A 15,128-nucleotide genomic window follows, 5' to 3' on the forward strand; every position below is an offset into this window, starting at 1 on the left:
CAGGCCAGGGAGGGTGGCCACGCGCAGAGGGCAGCGAGACAGGAAGGAGCGGGGTCCAGTTGCCCTCGAGGGCCCTTGGCCTGCCGAGCCCAGAGCCGGGGCTGGTGGGAGGAGTGGGCTGGCGCTCCTGGACCGTGCCTTCCGTGACCTGGCTGCCCCGACGCGGCGCCCACCACCAGCCTGGGACGCCAGCTCCAGACCGCCCCGTCTGACCCCAGTCAGAGGGCTCCCGGGCACGGGAGTCCCCACTGTACCCTGCACGAGACAGGCGGCCACCTCGACACCCGCCGCCCGCAACTGCCACCACAAACAGGGCAGAGGGGTCCCCTGATGCTCAGGTCCTCCCGGGTGTCTGTGCCCCTGATCGTCAGGAAACCAGAAGGTCAAGGTTGGGCATGCTCAGTGGGCCGGCTCTGGGCCCTTAAGACCCTGGACAGCCAGAGGAGCCAGGCCCAATGCAGGCCAAGGGCAGAGCCAGGAGCGGCAGGTCAGGCTGCAGGCAGCCACCAGCACAGGCCAGCAGGCGGCTCCTCCGGCCGAGCCATCAGAGGGGCCGGTCCTGCCAGGGCCTGGATGTGGACCTCAGAGCCAAGAGGATGTTTCTGCTGCTTCAAGCCGCCATGTCCCAGGCGCTCTCTGGTGCCAGCGGGGGGAAGCCAACGCTTGTGCCCGACATGCTCTCCCCCCACAGCTGCCCATGGCTCCTACTCACCGGTGCTTGTCTCCTCCCTCAGGCTCGTCTGCCTCGTCTGCGCTGCACGTGGCGCTGGAGTCGCTGTCCTGGGGGGCGCCCGAGGCCCTGGCAGGGGCTCTGCCGCCCCCGCCCTCCTTCTTCTCCGCCTTGAGTGGCCCCGCGGGCACAGCCTCCGTGCTGGCCTCTGCACCCCGGGCCTTGTCCGGGTCTTCCTCCTCGGCCTCCTCCTTTCGGTCAGCCTGGACGGGCTCCTCAGGCACCGACCCAGACTCTTCCATCTTCCCCGCATCCCCCTCGGGCTCCTCAGCTGCAGGGGGCTTCTCTTCCTCTCCGTCCTCCGCTGGGGGTGCCGCGGTGGTCTCCTCCTCCTTCTCCTCCTCGGGGGCCACAGGAGGGGGTGCAGTGGGTGACGAGGGAGCTGGTGGGGGCGTGGGGGGGCCACTGGCGTCCACGGCTGGGGCGGGCTGGGCGGGGGCCGGGGCGTCCTCAGGTGGAGGGGTGGGTGGCTCGGTGGGCGTCCCCTCGGCACCCAGGGCAGGTGGGGCTTGGGGCCCGTTCTGCCCCAGGTCCTTGGCAGCCTCGGCGCGTGGAGAGGGGACGCTCTCTGTGTCGGAGCCGTTGGTGACGGCGGCTGTGCAGAAGGGCAGGGTGAGCGGAGGGGCCTGGGGTGCGGGCCCTGCCCGGCCTGCCCCCCAGGTGACCATGCCGACCGTCACCGCAGCCCGCCAAGCCCACTCCTGCTCCCCATGCCAAGCCAGGCGAGGCGGCCGTGGGCGCAGGCCCTGGTTCTGCAGGGTCTCAGGCTCTCCCGAGCCCAGCCCGCTCACTGTCACCCACGGGGACCCTCACAGGTGCCTGCCTCACAGGTGGACAAGCCAGCGAGGGACAGTGCAGGGAAGTGCCTGCTGAGTCCCACGGTCACCAGTGGTGATGTGCACCAGGAGGCCAGGGGACACCCCCCCGTGTGCAGAGCAGGGCGAGGCCTGGGCTCCAGCCTGGCTCGGGAGCCTCGATGCCCCTTGGGTCTCGACAGCCCCCTTCTCTGTAAAACGCGGACACCTGAGAGTCCGGGGCCAAGGCAGGCAGGGTCCCCGGGCAAGCCCCAGCCGGACAGGCTGTGGCAGGAGCAGGCCAGGGACAGCAGGGCAGACGCGGCACAGGAGGGGGCTCAGGGGTGGCAGGGCAGCGCCTGCCAGAGGGGCCTCTGGTAGAGGGCAGTGACCACAGGCTCCCGCTGCCCGCCCGCCCCCGCGGGCCAGCCACATCCCTACCTGGGCCGCTGCATTCCCCTCGGGACACCTCACTGCCAGAGGCGGGCACAGCTGGAGGGAGCGAGAGGAGAGTCAGAAGCGGGGGCAGCTGGCGGCGGGCACTGGGCACCCCAGCAGCTCCACTGGCTGCAACACCCTCCCCACACCCTCACCTTCGACCTGTGTGCCCTCCCCAGGTTGCTGGTCTCCAGCAGCCCACAGGGCAGGTCCAGCGCCTGTCCCCGGCCAACTGGTGATGCCACACAGGACAGGCAGCACGGTTCAGGCTCTCTGGAGCCCTTCCTGCGTCCAGCTCCAGAACCCCAGGGTGCGGCCTGCAGAGACGGCCGGCAGGGGCTGCTGCAGCCAAGACCCAGGCTCCCTTCACCTGCTGGCCCTGCTATCCCTCAGCCTCTCAGGGCCAGAGCAGGACAGGCCCTTCCAGAAAAGACACCGGGGGAGGAACTCAGGCACGTGCCCGGGACCATCCTGAGCCCCACTGGAAGCCTATTCCAAGGTCAGGAGAGTCAGCGCTCTCGGTACAGAGGCTGGTCGAGTAGCCAAGGCCACCCAGCAGGGCACAGGAGTGCTGGACCTGGCTGCACGTGTCCCTGACCACTGGACTTCCTGTCCTGCCTGGTGACCCCCTTCCACAGGAAGGCCGACTCAGGTCCCACGGACAAGTGGCCAACCCTCTCAACTCTGTCCCTCCTGCTCTGAGGCCGTCTGAGGGCTGTGGATGGGGTCCAGCAGCTGCCGGGTGGGGCTGAGAAGGCACCTCCAGCAAGGCCCAGGGGCCGCTCTGCTGAGGACGGCCTCCGCGCCTCCTCATCCCCACCTGGGACAAGACACCCCCGTGCGCCGTGGCACCAGGGCCACCAGAGTCCTGGGAGAGGGCCTGGCCGAGCATCCCCCATCCCACCAGGGGCTGCACAGCGCCACGGGCGGCTGGGTCTTCTGGAAGGTTCTGTGGGCAACCTCAGCCCCACCCAGCTCCTTCCTCGGCTGCCACCACCTGGGTGCCAGGCTGATCAGGCTCCCGGGACTGCTGTCCGTGGGGACCCCGAGGTGTCAGAGGAGCCTCGACTCTGGCAGACCGGACCCCGGCTCCCACCCGCTCCCTGGTGGTACGGTTCGCTCCCCCCAGCCTGGCCGGCCACCGTGGACAGTGGGCAGGACTCGGGAGGGGGCCAGCCCTCCCTCTCCTCCTCCTGGCCACAGACCCAGGCCCCGAGAGAGGGAGTGGAGTGGCAGCCCTGGCCTCCCTCGAGGCTGGAGACCCGGAGCAGGCCAGGCGGTCAGAACCTGTCCCTGACCCACCCGACCCGGGACTACTCAGCCCCAGGACCTGACCTCCAGCCTGGGAGCTGGGCTCCGCTGGGGATGACAGGCCGAGCCGGGGTCTGCGTGCCGCCTGGCTGGCACCGTGCCTCCCCGGGCGGGTGGAGCCCGGGTCCCCTGAGCAGGGCCCGAGGGCTGGCAGGGGGCTCTGGCCTGGGCCGAGGGGCCCAGCTGGCGGGCGGAGCCAGGTGTCAGGCCAGGAGTGGGGGCGAGCCTCACGGGCCCTCTGCCATCGGGGTGGTGTGACGCTCTCCTGGCCAAACCCACCGGAGCACGCGAAGCCGCCGCGGTCCACGCCGTCACCTCTGCCTCGCCCCCGCCCAGACCACACCCCGGCCTCCTCCAGGACAGGCGCTGGTACGGGCCCCACGCTGGTCCGAGCAGGGCCCTCCTGCCCGCCACCCACCGGCCGCGGCCCTGGAGGAGGAGGCCCCTTCCCGGGCCCAGCCTCACCTTCGGCCTCCTCTGCCATCTCCTCCTCGTTCCCACTGGCGCCCGAGGCCTCCATCTCCTCGTCCTCCACCACGGGCGGGAAGGCCGTCTCCTCACTGGCCGCGGCCGGGGCTTTCTTCTTCTTCCTCCGGGCATTCCTCTCCTTCTCCTGGGGCACCGGACAGCAGGGTCAGGGCCACGGCCAGGGCTGTCCGCCCGGGGACTCCCCATGCCCGAGGCCTGGCTGCAGCTGCGAGGGACAGGAGCTGGGCACCTGCCCCTTTCCACTCAGTGGCCACACATGCCAGTGGCTATTTTTACCCGGGGCTTTATTCTTCCACTTGTCCTCGATACGCCCTGGGCACAGCCCCGGCTGCGCCCTGCGTGGCTGAGGACCCAGGAAGGCCCCGGCCCGACTCCCCAGGAGAACTGTGGGCTCCATCAGTCAGGGGTTCGGGGAGGCCAGCGTGGAGCCAAGGACCTGGCACCCAAAGCCCCCAGCCTGCTGCAGGGACTGAGAGATAAGGTGGCTGCCCTCAGGCTGGCTGTTGGAAGCATCATGCAAGCCCCGGAAGACTCAGGTGCTGGCGCAGCCACGAAAGGGTCAGCTGGGTCCAGAGGGCACAGGGCCGAGGGTCCCAGTGGAGAGGATGGTCAGGGAGGGATTCTGCAGGGAGTCGCACGGGAATCGAGGTGAGTGGAGAGGGAATGGCCGGCTATGGATCTGGGAGACTGGCCTGGAGGTGCACACAAAGGTCCTGGGGTCCATAAGTGGGCCCGACGGAGGAGCAGAAGAAAGTGCTCGCAAGACGAAGCCTCTGCTGCGCACGCCACGACCCACCCACACAGAGCCAGGTCCCGGCCCTCCAGGCGTGGGGAGTCACTAAACTGCTTGGGGACAGCCCCGCCCGTGTTCCTCCCCTGGAGGGACGGCTCCCCACACCAAGCCAGGAGGGCCCAGGAAGCGCCTGCCCACAGCTCGCCACGCCTCGGCTTCAGGGTGGTCAGCAGCTATGGGCGTGTGTGCAGGCAGAGGGTGCTGGGACCCGGAGGCCAGGGACTCCCTGGGAGTGAACTGTCCTAACAGGATGCCTACTGCAGCCTGCGGTGACAGAGGGACACAGCCTGAGCCCTCTGGGTCTCCAAGAAAGAGGACGGAAGCTACGAAACGCCCAGAGCTACCGACAGCTGGTGAGGCCCGCACTGGGTTACTAGTGTCCCAAAATCGAGTCCAGCGGGACCTTGAAGCGGGCCTCTATTTGGAAGGGGGTCTCTGCGGACACGATCAGTCAGGGTGACGGACTGCGTGGTGGCCCTGAGCCCAACGTGACCGATGTCCTACGAGATGGACGGAGGCCACGGTGGAGGAGGCCCAGGTGCAGGCCCGGCCGTCCCGACCAGCAGAGGCCCGGATTCCCTCAGGTCAGGCCACACAGCTGGAGGCTCTTAGGAGTCTAGGGAACTAACTGCCCCTGGGGCCCCGGGCCTGGCCAGCGCCCGGCCAGCTGGAGGCAGAACTCGGGAGCAGGGGCCACGCTCCAGACGTCCCTGCAGCCAGAGTGGGATCCCTTGCCACCTTGTCCCCCTCCTGAGTGAAGCAGGTCCCCTGGAGTGGCGGCCGCGAGAGCCAGAGGAACAGGGCTGAGTCCTGCCCCTGAGTCGGGGTGGCCGTCACTGGCGCTTGGCCGCAGCCCCATGACGGGGATGCCCAGCTCTGCTGCCTGCACAGGCCACGGCCTGGCCGCTGCCTGCCCACCCAGCCCTCGGGAGGGCCTGGCACGAGCGGGTCGTGGCGCGTGGGCTGTGGGCAGCTGGGGCCCCTTCCTCCCTGGTCTGTCTCCAGCAGACAGACTTGGGCGAGCGCTGGGCTGGCGCAGTGGGCGGCCGCTGCCCGGGCAGTGTCGGGCACAGGCACCCCACGGGCTGGCAGAACACTTCGCCCAGCCGGCACACTGTCCCGGAGACGCAAGACCCTCGCTAGGGGTCCCTGAGGCCCGGCCGCAGGCGGGTGATGGACAGCCGAGGGTCAGGAGGCTGGGCCGGGCAGCGTGGGTGCCGTGTGCAGCGCCGCAGCAGCCTGAGTGGAGGTTGGGCGAGGCGCCCACTGTGTGCAGACAGGCTGCAGGTGCTGGGTGCTCCCCAGGCCAGCGCTGCTCGCCCGCTTCAGACCCCCGGGCCCCAGCACCCAGTCACGCGCCTGCCTGCCTCTCTGAAAGGCCTCCCAGGCCTGCTGGACGCCAGCTGAGGGCGGGGCACCGCCGTTCCTCGGCCTGGACACCCTCCCCGACGGCCACGGGGCTCTCGCCCCCCTCCACCCAGCACGCGTCCTCCAGAGGCCTCCCCGAGGCCCTGAGAGCACACGGTGTCCTCTCCTCGGCTGGTGCTCCTCAAGGACCGGCGTCAGCCTGTTTTCAGCCCTATTCCCACCACACCAGGAACCGCGCCCGGAACCCGCCACGCAAGCTGCACCAGCTCCGCCCGGCGTGAGCCTGACAGACGGGGATGCTGGCTCAGAGAAGCAAAGACACCTGCCCAAGACCACACAGCTCCCAGGCCGAGGAGCCCCAACCTCTGCTGGAGCTTGTCTGTGCAGCCTTGGACGCGTGATGACCGAGAAAGCCAAGGTGAGGCCAGGCAGGCCGGGACCAAGACGGACAGGGACCAGGAGTCACGGAGGCTGAGCCGCAGGGCCTGGACCCAGATGGGAGAAGAGGCCGTGAGGAGGGGAGGGGGCCCTCACCAGGACATGGAGCCCACGTTACGTGACCCTGGGACACACCCCGCCTCCCAGCTGCAGTGGCCACATCCAGGCCAGGCTGGTGCGAGACGGGAGGGACCTGCCGACCCTCTGCTGGCCTCCTCCTCCCCACTGGCTGAGGCTGACGAGGCTCCTGGGCTCCAAGACCGGCTGGGCTGGCAGCCTCAGGACCCCCAGGACCTGCCCTCTTCCCTGGGGAAGGCGGCAGAGGTGGCTGAGCTCAGGGACATGGGGGACCAGGGACACTCAGGCTGCAGCCAGTCGAGATGGAGCCCAGGGCTGCGCGGGCTCTGGGGTCCCCACCTCACCCCCTACCCCAGGACCCGGCTCAGGAGACGTGGCAGTGCCTCCGTGGTATACAGCAGGCCCTCGGGGGAGTTCGGGCGTGGGCGGCGCCGACCTCCAAGCCCGGCCTTCGCGTGGAACCCGCCTCTCCTCACGGCCGCTCTGGGGTCCGCTCCTCACCCGCCTCTCAGCGGGAACCTGAGGCCCGGGGGGCCTGTACCCCTCCAGCCCCAGAGCCCTATCTGCGGGACGCGGGAGGCCACTGAGGGACGCCGGAGCCACGTGCACACCCCCTGGACCCGCCACGGCCCAGCGCGGGCCACGTGGAGGCTGCCCCCAGCACCCCAGGCCCCACGCCAAGCTCCTCTGACGGCCCCGGGAGGCGGGCGCCGCTCTCTCCCCGGCACAGTGCACAAGCTGGGCAGAGGGGACCCGTCACTTGGCGGGGGCCACAAAGTCCAGGTGTTCCGGGCCCAGAGGTCCTGCCAGCGGTCCTCCCGGAGCCTTGGGGCCGCTGCTGCCCACAACACCAGGCCCGAGGGGCAGGAGCCGGCAGGGACCTGAGCACCTCCCCGGCCGCGCCCGGTCCTTCCTCCGTGAGCCCCAAGGCTGCGGATCCCCCCTCAGAGGAGACCGAGGCGCGGTGGGCAGGAGCCGTGCCCAGGTCATGCGGGGCGGCCTGCGTGACCGCCCACCCCCAATGCTTCCCCTGCACAGCCGCTTCCCTGGACCCCAGGTCGCCAGGTCCAGCGGGCCCTGGGGTGAAGGGGCCCCTGGGCAAACCTGGAAGGCGGGGCCGGGCGGGCAGCAGCCCCGTGGCCAGTTCACAAGCCCAGAGGAGGGGTGGGCAGCAGCAGTGCAGCAGAGACGCGGGGAGGGCAGACGGCGAGAGCCAGGGAGCGGGGCAGGAGGCGGGCGGGCAGAGGGATGCTGTCCCAGGAGGGCTCAAGGCCACCCTCTCCCCTGGGCTGGTCCTATGCTGACCATCGCTGACTCCTGACCCTGGTGAACACACTGCCCAGGACCCCCCCTCTCCCCACTCAGCCGGGGTTCCACGCCCTCAGGCTGCCCTGCAGTCTCAGAGGACGCAGGAGACCAGGGCCTGCCTGAAGCCCACTCGCGGGGCAACACACAGGCCCTGCCTGGAGCCCCGCCTGAGTGGAAGTGCCGGGGACGTGGGACCACTTCCCCTTGGCCTGGAGCCAGCAGCACCCGTGGTTCCCGAAGAACCCCCTCAGGAGGGCTGGGACAGGTGCCCTCAAGCTCCGTGTGGGGCTTCGGGACAGTTGTGATGGGTGAGGATACCCCTGACTGGCCACCGAGTGCTGTGTGATCTGCTCACCCTCTCTGGGCCTCAGCAGTTACATTCAGCACACCAGCTGCCCAGAACATGTGGCACAACTTCAAACCCAGCCAAATGGGGCAAGGAAGAGAGCCAGGGTGGAGGGGACCCTCTCTAGCCTGTACGGTCGCAGGCAAACGCGCAGCCTGGGGATGAAAGCGCGTCTCAGCTGGGGCTCACGCCCCATTCCGTTGCCAGCGGGCCTGGGCCTGGCTGAGCCTCTTCCCCAGCTCTAAAACGGTGAAGATGCTCATCACACATGTCCAAGAAGACAGAGGCCAGAGGGAGGGAGCGGGCGGAGGAGGAGCAGGCGCCGTGGCCTCCTGAATGGTCCTCAACTCCAGCAACAGCTGTGGAGGCAGCCTGGCCCTGGGAGGCCATCTGAGCACTGCCCCGGGCGGGAACACGGGCCTCCTGCCCTGCTGGGCCCTGCTGCCTCCCACGGGGCACTGGATGGAGAGGTCAGGAGGGCGGGCTCGCCGGCCGGCTCCCGGGCCTTCATTCCAGGGTGCTGAGGCCGCGACTCCCGGTTGAGTCAGCGCAGACGCGGCGAGCGGCCTCCCGGCCCTCCCGGGCAGCTCACCATCTTCAGCTTGTGCTGCTGCAGGATCTCGTCCAGGTTCTGCCGCTTCTTGTAGTTGAAGTAGAAGTTCTTACACTGGGACACGGTCTTGGAGCCCACCATCCGGGCGATGGCCGACCAGTTCCGGCCATGCTCCAGGAGACCTGTGGGCAGAGGCGCGGGTGAGGGCTGCAGGCCACCGGGCTGGAGGCTGGGGCCTGGGAACAGCCTGGGCTCGAGGAGCAGGGACAGTGGGGTGCCCAGGGCTGGGCCCCCTTCAGGACACGAGGGCCGCCCTGCAGGATAGAGCCCAGGCTGCCCTGCTACCGCCGCCCCGGCCCGGCAGGCGGAGCCGGGCAGCATGACCCGGCCTGACACTCCTCGCAGCTGCCCGGGAGGCCTCGGGAGGCAGGGCTGCTTTCCGGCCACACCGTCGGCGAGCAGGAATGGGAGGGTGGAGGCTAAGATGGACCCGGGTTAAGGGGCCACCCAGAGGGCCACGCAGGCCACGAGGCCCACCCGGCCTGGTTCAGCATCGGGCAGGGGATCTGCCCACAGGCACCCACTGCCCAGGGCTCTTAGCCTCAGACCACCGGCGTGGAGAAAATCCCAGGCCCACCAGGCCCCAGAAGTCTCCCGTCCCCAGCCTGGGCCTGGCTGTCGCTGCCCCTCCTGTCCGGAAGGTCATAAATCTCCACCTGGGTGGACCGCGGACTGCACCCAGAGGCCGTGCGGCAGAGGGCAGCCACCCGCTCCTGCTCCCGTCCCCTCCAGCAGAGTGACCCCCAGGGCCCAGGCAGCCCTGGAGCTAACACGGCACCTTCTAGGGCTGGACAAGATGGTGCCCAAGGGGGCAGAGGCCCCAAGGCTGCGTCCTGCTGCTGGGAAGCGGGGTGTCCAGCCCTAGAGCTGCACTGGTCATGGCTCTGACAAAAGATGTCCCCTAAGCAAGTTTTAGGCCACTTTCCTCAAACTGAATCCAGCTGCATGTGGGTCACGGCCTGCTCGGGAGGGGCAGGGCAGGCAGCCCCCACCCACTCACCCTCAGGACCCAGCGGTAGGGGCACGCGCCCGACAGAGCTCCCACGAGACGGGCACATACACCAAGGGGCCACCCCTCAGGGGCCAGCGGCCCTGAGGTGGCAAGGCCCTGCAGAGACTGGCTGGGTCCCATCCTTCCTGTCCAGCCTGGGGCCGAATTTCCCGCCCCCAGGAGAGGGAAGCTGGGGTCCGGCCACCCACCCGAGCTCGGGGCACAGAAGGGGTGGCATGGGTGAGCCCTGCTTCCTGCCCTGCTGGCCGCTGGGCCCGCCTGGGGAGGCACTGGATGGGCCACCTGCTTGCCTGCAGCCACGGGAGCCACGTGGCTGCACACCAGCTCCTCAGGGTTCCTCAAGGACGGGCAGGGGAGGGGCCGGGGCGTGGGATCAAGTGTAATCGGCCCCTGACCTTTCCCTCTGCCCGCGCCAGCAGCAGCTGCAGCTCCAGAACCTGGCGCACAGGACGTGCGTTTATTTATATTTCCCCAGCCGGAGCCGAGTCCGGCAAACAGGCCAGGCCAAGGAGGATCCCGCCCGGAACCCCAGGGCGGGGGCAGGTCTCCCATCTGGGCCTGCAGGGGACAGGAGGGGTGGGGTGGCCGCCAGGGAGGCTGACATTTCCAAACTCCATAAATAAACAAGGAGGTGCTGGGAGAGCTCTCGCCCCGCACGGGGAGCAGGGGCCGCCTGCTGAACCCCAGCTCACGGGGCGCGCAGAGCCTGCAGCCCTGCCTGGACCTCAGGGCCTGTGCTGCCCTGGGAAGGGCTGGCAGGGACCTCTGGGGGCACAGGCTCCGCCCGGGGACCCCCAGGCTGATGGCAAGCGCAGGGAGCAGCGCCTGAGACTCCCTGAGACTCGGAGCAGAGCCCGCCCGCCAGCCTCCAGCCCCGTGCACCTGGGGACGTCGGAGGTCACCCTCCCAGGCAGACCGCCCGGCCCCTCCTTCCAGGGGGCCCCCGCTGGGCGTGAAAGGCAGGGCAGGGGCTCCGGGGGAGGGGGGCCCTGTCCTCCTGCCGCCCCAGCTGCCCGGCTGCGATCTCCTGACAGCCACGTCAAGGTCCCTGCCACCAGCACCCGCAGCCCCCTCCCACCCTGCCCGGGGCCACTCACTCACATCCTCTTATCCGCGTCTCCCCCTCGGCCAAGTTTTCCGGAAACATCCGGCCGGGAGGATGCTCCAGGGAGCGGAGCGGGGAGCAGGGGGCTGGGAGCTGGCGGCCGCGGTGCGCGCAGCGGGCTTCTGGCTGCTCTGCCTCCTCGCGGCTCAGCCTCCGCGGCCAGGCGGGAGGGAGGGTGGGCGGGCGGAGGTGGCTGGAGGGCGGGGGCGGTGCGGCCGCCCAGGGCTCCTGAGGAGCTGCCGCTGCCGCCGTCCCGTCCCCCGGGCTGCGGGCCCAGTGCCCTTCTCCGCGGGGGGGGGGAGGTGCCGTCACTGGTGCGTGTGGGGCGCCCCCGTGCCAGACATCACCAGGGGGCAGCGTCCTGCTCCTCCAGGCGCCATGTGCCCGGGAGGACACAGCAGGGAGGCCGGCCAGCAGTCCCCAGACCCCCGGCTGGACAAGACCTGCAGCCCCGGGCCCCACGGAGCCGCGACCCCAGGCTGCCGGCCGCCCGCTCCCTCTGCTCCTGCCGCGACCTGGCGAGCCGTCAGGACTGAATGTGACCTCCAGACAAGGCTGGCGAGCGCGCGGGCGGGGGCGCGTGGCAGAGGTCCAGGTCCAAGAGGGGCGGGCCCACTTGGCACGGCTCCCTCCCTCTCCCCATCCGCGCAGCGTCAGCGCGGTAGGAACAGAGGCGGCCCTCCACCCCGCAGACGGAGCACACAGCTTCTTCCGCTGCCACCCCCACGCCAGATCCACCTGCTGTCTGCCCCACCTGCCCTGCTGCTGGGCCAGCCGGCCCTCCTAGGGGGCTATGGGTGGGCAGGGCTGGCTCTGCATCCCGGGAGCAAGTTTGGGGTTGAGGAGCCTCCAACCTTTGGGGTAGGGAAGGTACAGGGTCCCCAAGGGTCCCCAGCGGGTCCTGCTGCCCAGGGGTCTGGGGCCACAGCTGCCTCTTCCTTGGGTCAGCTGGACGACGCCTCGGCTATGCCCCAGAACACCTGCTGGAATGTCCCCAGCTGGACCCAGCTGGACCTCGGAGTGCAACCCAGGTCAGGCGAGTCCAGGACTCCTCAGCGACCTGCCAACCCCAGCCCTGCTGGGAAGAAGGCCCGTCCCACTGAGCCGCACAGTCCACGCGGCATGGGGGAGGGCTGGCCTTCGAAGGCCACCATCCCAAGGTGCCACTCATGTCGCCCCTGGGCTGAAACTCTTCCCAGGAGGACCTGAAGCTTGGGAGGCTGGCCGGAGGCCTCCAGCCCCGCCCGGCTCCTGCTCCACCAGCTGCCCGGGCCTCACATTCTCAGGCACGGCCGTCCCCTGGTCCTGGCTCCAGGGCCCCCTCCTCAGGGAAGCTCCCGGAGCCTCCCCTAGTTTTACGATCTCGGTGGCATCTGTCCCCCCGCAACAGGCTCTTCTGTCCCCTGCTCCAGGCTGCTCCGCCCTGCGTGCGTGGGGCATGCAGGAGGCACTGGGCAGAGACCCCGGGCACCCCAGGGGCCCCTCTGCCCTCCCCAGGGGAGGAGAGCTATGGTTAGACTAGAAGGGCCCAGGAGGCGGGAGGCCCCGCACACTAACCCGCACGGTGGCCGGGCTGCGCCTGCCAGCAGCCCTGCGGTCTGGATTCCCCGACCCCACTTCTAATTTCTAAGTAAGGAGTTTCATTTTGAAGAGTCAAGAACTAGGAAGTGAAATTGACCGAGACGGGAAGTCCAGCAGGAGGTCTGAGTCACGGGCTGCCGTGGAGAAGGGGAGCCGGAGGCGGCGTGCTGAGGGGCACCTCTGCCAGGTACATGGTGGGGGCTGGGCTCGCGGGGACATCCCTCGCCCATCCCAGCCTGTGACCAGCGTCCTCGCCCGTGTGGCAGCCCCGGGGGGCGATGCGCCTGCCGGGTTCCTCCCACGCCTGGGCCAGCCAGGCCTCCGCGGTCCTGCCTGGAACCGCCCCCCGCCCTCCCGTGTCCCAGGAGGGTCCCAGCTGCTTCCCCTGGAAACCAGCACAGACCCTAAAGGCAGGGCTCTCCCCACAACAGGCCCCCGCAGGAAGCAGCCAGGGCCAGCAGAGGGCGCCTCCCCGCACCCCACAAGTGCTTCTCCCCCCCCAGCGTTACCAAAGGGGACAGAAAGCCCAGGTGCTGGCCACCCTGAGTGGGCTCCCAGGGACGCGGTCACCGGAGGGCCAGCTTGCCCAGCCCCCTACTCTGCCAGCCCTGCCACCTGGACGTCAGCCACGACTTCCACCGAGGTCCACACCTCGCCTGCCCCACCCTCTGGTCTGCCTGAGACCTGGCCACACTCTTGGGCTCCGTGGTCCTATCTGAACCGCCAGAGGCCGTCCTCTCCCAGGACGCCGTGAAGGACACACGAGTTAAAACGCGAGGAAGCCTCCCGGGCACGCCTTCGTGCCGCCCCTCGCCCACCGCCAGGGGAGCACCCCACCTGCCCTTCCAAGGACGGGTGGCTGGGCGCAGCGTGGCGGGGTCCCGGGCACCTCGCCACAGGGCAGGCCCGCACAAGCAGGCACAGCCCCGGCCCTTCCCAGCATGCCCGCCTGGATCTGGGTGCTGACCGCTGGCCCGGGCAGGCTGCAGGGCCCCGACTTCCTCCTCCTTCAGAACCAGCTCGCCAGGGAGCCCCCGGTTTGGCCGGGGCAGACGGGCTCCCCGGGGGCCACTCTGGCCTGCAGGTGGGACAGCCCCCACCGCTGCCAGCCCCGGGGTGTGGCACCGTCCCTCCGGAGCCTCGGTGTCCAGCCCTGCCCGCACCGGGCTGGGTCACTGCCCAGCGTGCTGGCCGGCCTGGTGTGTGAACCTGGGCACGTCAGGCCCCGCGTGCGAGCCCAGGGCACACCACCAGCGCAAGCCTCGGCTGCCCGGCCACGTACCCAGGCGGTCACGCAGGGACGGAGCGAGGAGGCTGGGGCAGGCCTCGCACCCAGGGCTGCCTGGACTCATCCTCCCCTCCTGCCTGGAGGTCAGGGAGGAGCTGGGCCCGGAGGCCGGGGCCTGTCCCTGCCCTGGGGTGGCATGTGGGGCGCCCCCACCCCTCCATGACGGGCTCTCTGCCCCCAGAGATGGGCGGGGGACGGGAGGAAGGGCCAGGTCAAGCTCGGAGCCAGGCCAGGCTGGCCTCCCCCAGGGGAAGAGGGCCCTGCCTCCCGGCAGCGCCAGCCAGCTCTTCCCGCCCAGCCCGGCGCTGGCCCAGGGCAGGCAGCCAGGCTGCCCAGTTCCTGGGGAGGCAGCTTCCTGCAAAGACTCGATTCCCACCCCGTGGGCCCGGGGCAGGCAGCCCCGCTGCACACGCCAGGGACCCTGTGGCCCCAGGGGCCCATGTTCCTGTACTGACAGCCGGGCTCCCCCGGGGCCTCTACCTCCGCCTCACGCCTTCTCAGGTTTCGACTGCTCGCTGGAGCACACGGCTCCTGCCACAGGGCCTTGGCACACGCCAGGCCTCTGCTGAGCCGCCTTCCCTCTCCTTGGCTGGGCCGACTCACCCAAGCCTCGTGCCGGCCCTGCTCCAGCCCAGCCCAGCCCGTCCCCGCTGCGCGACAGCAGCTCACACCTGCCGCCTGGGGGCTGCAGTCAGGAAGCAGGGCCTCCTGGAACCCCTGGCACGGGAAGAGCCACTCGGCTCCGGCCCTGCCTCAGGGAGCCTCCCTGGCCGTGATGCCTCCGCTGCCCCGGACACCTGCTTGGCAGGTCCCTCGTCCCAGCCCGCCCGCGGTGGGGTCCCTGACCGGGTCAGAATGGTGGGCGCCACCAGTGAGCGCCTGCTGTGTGCGAAGGACCGTGGTCCTTCGGCTGTCACCCCAGGACGCCCTGCAGGCAGCGCCCCGGCTCTGCACTGGACCACGGGGAAACCGAGGTGGCCCTGAGAGGGGCCCAGCCCAGGACACGGGCTCCGGGGCGCTGAGTGGCACCAGAGCCTGCTGGGCCGACGCTGACCCGTCTGCCCACCCAGCACTGGTGAGTGAGGGGGCTTTGGAGCGGAGTCTCTGCCAGTGAGGAGGCAAGTGGAGCTCTGCCAGGGGGCCCGTCCACGGGGAAAGCTGACCTGCGACACGGGCGCCATGTGAGGTCAGAGGCACGAGGAACGGCAAAGGCGGCCGGTCACCACCGGGGGGAGGAGGCGAGGCCAGCCTCTCTGGAGCTCCAGCAGGAGGCAGCCCTGCTGACGCTCCAGGTTGGACTTCTGGCCTCCAGGACAGCGCAAGAGTAGATTCCCGTAGCCATGAACTTCCATGGCCAAGAAGAAGGAACAAAGACACAGAGAGGTTGGCTAGCTTGACTGTGGTCACACAGCTGGGAAGTCTGGAGGCTGAGACCT

At 70.0% G+C, this 15,128-nt stretch overlaps 1 protein-coding gene across 21 annotated transcripts in view; it reads right to left on the reverse strand.

Annotated features, from left to right (window-relative positions):
* The window catches only part of Ncor2 (nuclear receptor corepressor 2), a 137,257-nt gene that overhangs the window by 28,642 nt on the left and 93,487 nt on the right, over positions 1–15,128 (reverse strand). For all 21 annotated transcript variants that reach the window (XM_047562872.1, XM_047562874.1, XM_047562877.1 and 18 more), the window contains exons 18-21: positions 8,686–8,828; positions 3,739–3,886; positions 1,966–2,016; positions 713–1,325 (exon numbers count right to left, since the gene is read on the reverse strand). In XM_047562872.1, coding sequence (XP_047418828.1) covers positions 713–1,325; positions 1,966–2,016; positions 3,739–3,886; positions 8,686–8,828 — 955 coding nt within the window. The remainder of the gene's footprint in view (positions 1–712; positions 1,326–1,965; positions 2,017–3,738; positions 3,887–8,685; positions 8,829–15,128) is intronic.

This window comes from Sciurus carolinensis, chromosome 8 (genome assembly GCF_902686445.1).
Source record: "Sciurus carolinensis chromosome 8, mSciCar1.2, whole genome shotgun sequence".
NCBI classification, from domain to species: domain Eukaryota; kingdom Metazoa; phylum Chordata; class Mammalia; order Rodentia; family Sciuridae; genus Sciurus; species Sciurus carolinensis.